The sequence below is a fragment of the Zalophus californianus genome, chromosome 1, assembly GCF_009762305.2.
Source record: "Zalophus californianus isolate mZalCal1 chromosome 1, mZalCal1.pri.v2, whole genome shotgun sequence".
Lineage (NCBI taxonomy): Eukaryota > Metazoa > Chordata > Mammalia > Carnivora > Otariidae > Zalophus > Zalophus californianus.
Window position 1 is genome coordinate 78,925,097 of NC_045595.1, and position 6,000 is coordinate 78,931,096.

Genomic DNA, 6,000 nt, shown 5'->3' on the forward strand with positions numbered 1-6,000 from the left:
TACTGTGAATCCAGAGAGGAAACAATTTTAACTTGGAAGGCTAGCAAATGTCATGTAACTGGGTAAAAACCACTGTGCCATCTGTTTTCATAAAATTTTAGAGATCTGAAGTTCACATTAGAAATTCCAGGTGTTAGCAAACTACTTTTTTCACGTGTCTATACACTCAGAATAGAATGCAAAGGAAAATATTATTCTTAGTCTTTAATAAACTCCCAAAGGAACATCTCACAGCTATTTATCTTACTAAAGTACTACCACTTTAGGTGGTAAATTCTCTTACATCTCAAGATAGTAAAAGATGAGAAAGTGATGGTTTTCCTTAAAGTAAGACTTTCTTAGGGCCAGCATTTGAGAGAGCCATTTACGTTCACAAGGTAGTCTGGCTACCTCACCTTAGAAATAAGCTTGCAGAAATCAGAGCTATCCCAATGGCTTAATAACTGTTTTAAAACACTGACTGAGCAATGGAAGGTATTGTTATTAACTACCCAAAATACACCTTCTTTTCAAAACCTCCAAAATCAAACCTAAGAAAAATCACTAAGCTACTATCAATCCAGTTAATATCAATTCCTATCTTTAGGGAGTTTAACAATCCTTTTCAACAAGCATTTGTGCCAGGCACCGTGGTATCAAAGATGACCCATCTAGAAGCAGCTACATTCTCCTAGCAAGACCTTCAACACTGATTTAGTTGTCTTAGCATCCACTCTTGCTACCAGACACCAATCTACTGACCTGATGATTAGTAACCCAAACGGTCACATTTTAATTTCCTAGAAAGTTAAGGAGTACATCTAATAGTTCCTCAACCCCTTGAAGAAAGGGAAGTGAAAACTACAAGTCCTCAAGTACCTACTAAATACCAAGAATAAAGTGACACAACTTCCTATCACATTTTGACCTCACAAGTATTTACCTCCATTATCCCATTTTTCACAGGAGGAACTCAGAGCTCGGAGAGGTTTAATATAAACACTGTTACTAAGTGGCAGGGCCAGGGTTGAAGGTGAAGGCCATAGTATAAACTATTATCTCTTACTGCAAAGACCTGGGCAAGCAAACCACTTTCAATCTCTCTAAAACTGAGTCGCCTTATGTAAAATGGGAATATCTGCTAGAGTTATTACAAGACTGAAATGGTGTTCATAAAAGGGGATTCTTAAAGTGCTTTTTACATACATGGTTTTTGATGATAAAGCAAGAAAGGTAAAATCCCCAAAACAGCAAGTCCCAACACTTCCAGAAACAGGCAGAATGTACTTCTTAGATGCCTCAAGCTAAAATTAGCTGAAGCAGTCTTCTCTATTTTTAGTTGGAAAAAAATCCCTGGAGCTGGGCCAGGTTCCCAGGCTAGGGCTTACCCAGTGGTCAACTTCAGACAAGCCAGAAGTCAATATCTAATTTTATACTGCTGGGAAACACTTACTGCTCGCCATATATTGGGGTTTTCTTACCCCAATTCTAGGCTTGCCCATCACCAAAACCTTCTCACTCCCACTACCCACCATCCTGGAAAGAATGCTTCAGTTCAACTCATGACTGTGCCTTATGACTTAGAACAAAACATACTTACCACCTGGAAGCTTTAGTTTTCTCATTTTAAAAGTAGGTTACTAATAATTTCTACTCACAGGATGGTATAATAGATCCAATTGAAGCACTAACCTTCCAACTGTGTCCTGAGCATCAGGGCTCCATAGAACAACATGGTCCCTTCCCTAAAAAGCCTTGTAGACCAACTGAGGACAGCTGTCTTAACCATTCATTCCAGTGCAATGCGAGCACTGTTTCATACAAATTTACTGTGAACTGCTAAGGATCACACAAGAGGACTCAGGAGGGCAAAGATCAAAAGGGGCAAACACAGCTAAGGTGACAATAAGTGGGTCTTGAAGAACATGCAAATTACTAAATGATACACCATGTAAGAGATTTAAGAAAACAAATAAAAAAATGGGATGACAAAACAAATCTGGTCTTACTTTGTTAAATAGTGTTTCTGCTCTCCATGTAAATTACTGGGGGAAGGGAGGGAGGAGGAAGACACAAATGTAACCTAGTGTCTGGGGGGAAAAAACAGTATGACTAGCAACAAGATTGAAAGAAAGGAATGACAAGATTAGGAGGCTTTACTAACACCCGCCCCTTTTCCATCAGCTACAACCCTACACCACTACAAATCAAGTGGATCCGCACAGTTATTTCCTTTACCCCCAAGAAGACAAGACCACCAAGATGTGCATATACTATCAAATGTCATGTGGGCTTAGACCTAATACAGCATAGTAGCTTGTGCTCCCCAAGTGGACTTTGTGGATTCAAAATCTGGCTCCACCACCTGCCTGGATTAAGTTAATTAACTTCAATCTACTTAGCTCTTTATCTTCAAATGGTAACAATACCTGCCTTCATAGAATTAAAAGTGTGGTGTCAAAGTAGTGACACATGTAAAGGGCCTGGCACATAGTAAGTACTCCACAGATACTGGTGAATATTATTTTACCATCATACTAAAGAGTTCAAACAAAACTAACCCTCCCTATCCTTTCTTCGTTCCTTTAATTTTGAGTGTGTCAAATGGACCCAGTGGTTTCCCTGGAGGTTATTTCCACACCACCTTCTGAATATCTTAACTCCTTTGACTAGTCAAGCAAATTGCTACTTCACTTCTAAGTCTTTCCATGATCTTGCTGTTTCTCTCTCCAACTGACTTATTTACCGTTACTGCTCTCTGACTTTTTTTTTTTCCAAGTTAGGAGAAATACAAGTTTATAAAAACAAGAATGAACTATGTGGGAATGTCCTCAAAATTTTTAAAAATGTGAATTACAGCCATGTTATGAAGTTTGTGCAGTGAGTTATCATTTACTTTAAGGAACCTGGTATATTCACCCAAAATCTGTGACAGAAACATATACAGTCAATTTCTGCCACTTCACTATTTCATATCTGCATTAGTCATGGATAAGGTAAAGACACAATTATGTCATAAAAGTTAGATGAAATGGTCACTGGTTGAATGTGTATTCACCATGGTACTAATAACAGTATCAATCAAACGGATGGGTCAGAGGTGAGTCACACAGCACTGAATTTGGCCCCACCCTAGACAACATTTGCAATTTGAGGAAAATTGAAGGGAATGTTTCCCAATGCTCCCTCTAACAGATATATGGCAGAAGTTGTTAATGTACTGGATAACAACTTGAGACAGGTTGACAATGGAGCCAAAAGGAACAAGATAAAACTTAAGAAAAATAATTGCAAATTCCTACACTCTAGCTTCAAAATAGCTCACATGTAAAGGTCCTAGTTGACTGCAAGGTTACTATGAGTCAGCAAAGCCAATAAGCCACAAAGCTCAGCCTGCCAGAGAATTCATTTGCATCAGAATCCGAAACTTGGAACTTGGTAACTGTCCAATCATTTCCACAGGAGCCTGTTCACCTCTGGGTGCTACAGCCTAAAGGGCAACAAGGATGATGATCAAAACAACACTGAGCAAGGACCAAGTAATGAGAACTGAAAATGGAAGAACTGGAGTGGTTATGTTCAACAGTGATCCAAAGGAAGTTTTATTATCTGTAGCTCCAAAAGGCAAGATTAAAATCAGTGATACTGTTCCAGGAAGGTGCAAACCAGACAAAAATTTTCTAGCCTCCTGAGCTAGCCCACCTTACAAGGCTACAAATCTGAAGAATTCATTCATGCTAAAAGCTAGGTTGAAAAAGGTTGAACCTAATAATCTCTACATTCTTATCAAGCAAAAATTTAATTCCAGGACAGATTACCCAATTTTTAAAAATACCCTCAAAGGCTAAGGAGACCCAGGTTAATTAAAACACAGAAAATGTCTTTATTTTTACATTGGTGGAAAACTCACAACGCATTTATTTTCAAGGTATCGTTTTTTAAAAAGTGCATATAACTTAAAAAATATAAACTGGCTTCTTTTTCTTAATTTAAATTCAATTAGCCAACATATAGTACATCATTAGTTTCAGACGTAGTGTTCAATAATTTATCAGCTGCCTATAACAGCCAGAGCTCATCACAAACTAGATTCTTCTGTAACCTCACTGGCCTCAGGTGTAAGGGCCATCATTGAGGGCAGGCAAAAGGAGAGAAGGGAGCACAGTACTGTTCTGTGACACTGTAACAGGAAATGTAACTAGAAAAATAATGATAAAGCCAAATTCTGTTGATCAGGTTCAAGAAAGGTCGGCAACCAATGGGTTTTTAAAAAAATCAATTTAGGGGCACCTGGGTGGCTCAGTCGTTAAAGGTCTGCCTTCGGCTCAGCTCATGATCCCAGGGCCCTGGGATCGAGACCCACGACGCGCTCCCTGCTTCGCGGGAAGCCTGCTTCTCCCTCTCCCACTCCCCCTGCTTGTGTTCCCTCTCTCGCTGTCTCTGTCAAATAAATAAATAAAATCTTTTTTTAAAAAGTCAATTTAAATAAACAATGACCAGTCTTTCATAAAGTCTCGGGGTCACTTGGGATCACCTGAGTCATCCCGACCCTACGTGAGCTGAAAGATTAGCTATGGGTGTGACCTATAGGCTCCCAGCCCGAGGGGATTTTCGAGCCTTTTTTATGACCGTGTGTAAGATAGGTCACGTCCTAGAGCGACCATTTTTCCTGGAAATACTGAAGCAGCATCATAACAAGGGCAGGTGCCGTCCCAGCTACCAGGCATTGCTCAGGAACTAAGCTCCTCAGACCTCCAAGGGGTCTCGCTTTGGGGAAGCACCGAGTCTTCCCCAAGAAACCCGCACTTCTTCCTCAGTATCCGCAAGGTCTGCGGCCCATGCAGTCGGCCTGGCCCTGACTCTGCGCGTCGAGGTCACCTCTCCGACCGTAAGGCGGCAGCCGGTACACTGCGGCGTCCGCACCCGCTTCGGGACCGCCCGGGCGCGGGGTCCAGCACGCGCACGCGCAGCCTCCTCCGCAATGTGCAACCCCGCGGGGGAGGAGGGAATCGCGACCACGTCACAGCCCGGAGGGTTCCAAAGGGGCGGGGCCTCCCGGGAGGCTGCGGCGGGGAGCGACGGCGCGCGCGCGCACCCGCCCCCACGTGTCCCTGCGGCCCCAGGGAATGTGGGTCACCGAGCCGAGCGGCCTCACGTGTCCCCGCCCGCCGCCGCCGCCTCAGCGCCCATTATGTAATGCCGCGTCACGCGCCCGCCCAGCCAACCGGCGCCCGCGCGCCGCGGAACGTAAACACAGTGCGCACGTGGCTCGCGCGGCCCGGCCATGTGAGGGGGGGGCCGGGCCGGCGCCACGGGCCGCGCTGCGGCGTTGCAGGGAGCCGGGAGCGCGGCCGTGGAAAGGCCCGGGGGGCAACGCGGGAACCGAGCCCGAGCCGATACGCACCGCGCAGCAGCCCACCCCACAGTCCTGAGGTCACCCCCCGCCGCCGCCATACGGAGTGCCCCAACGGGATCCGAGAGCCCCCTCCGCCGTGCCCCCACCCTCCGCAGTCCGGCTCTTACCCGCATTCACCTCCATGGTGCCCTCCGGGAGGGGACCGAGGCTGCCCGCTTCCCGCAGAAGTGGCAGCGCCGCCTCCGCCTCAGCGCCGCGCCGCCCCGGGCTGGAGGCGGCGGTGGTCGCGGGGCCCCCTCATAGGCAGGGCGGGCGAGGCGCCCGGAACCCGGGCCCCGCGGCCAGAGAGCGGGCTGCAGTGAGAGAAGGCGGCGGCGGCCGGCGAGCGGCGCTCCTCGCGGAGTCCCCGACAACAAAAGCGGCGGCGCGGCGGCTTCCTGCAGCCAGCGCACCGCGGCGGCGAGGGCGGCTGACGGGGAGGGCAGCTGCGACCATGTGACCCGCGCACACACCCCCTCCCTCCGCCCGCCCCTCGGCCGGCCGCTGCGGCGACTCCGCCCCCTCGCTGCCGCCGCCGCTCCCCTTCCCTTCGGTTCTGGCTTCTTGTCTACGTCCCCTTGCCCCCCTTCCCCGTTCCCGCCTCCCCAAATTTCTTTTCTCTTTCC

The 6,000-nt window shown here is 47.0% G+C and overlaps 1 protein-coding gene across 2 annotated transcripts in view; it reads right to left on the reverse strand.

Moving 5' to 3' along the window:
- The window catches only part of NR1D2 (nuclear receptor subfamily 1 group D member 2), a 29,019-nt gene extending 23,237 nt beyond the window's left edge, over positions 1-5,782 (reverse strand). The window contains exon 1 of one of the 2 annotated variants that reach the window (XM_027584157.2): positions 5,503-5,782. In XM_027584157.2, coding sequence (XP_027439958.1) covers positions 5,503-5,518 — 16 coding nt within the window. In that variant the 5' untranslated portion in view covers positions 5,519-5,782. Of the gene's footprint in view, positions 1-4,731; positions 4,858-5,502 lie in introns of those variants that run through there. The other variant, XM_027584158.1, reaches the window with a different exon arrangement.
- Between the last annotated feature and the right edge of the window lie 218 nt (positions 5,783-6,000).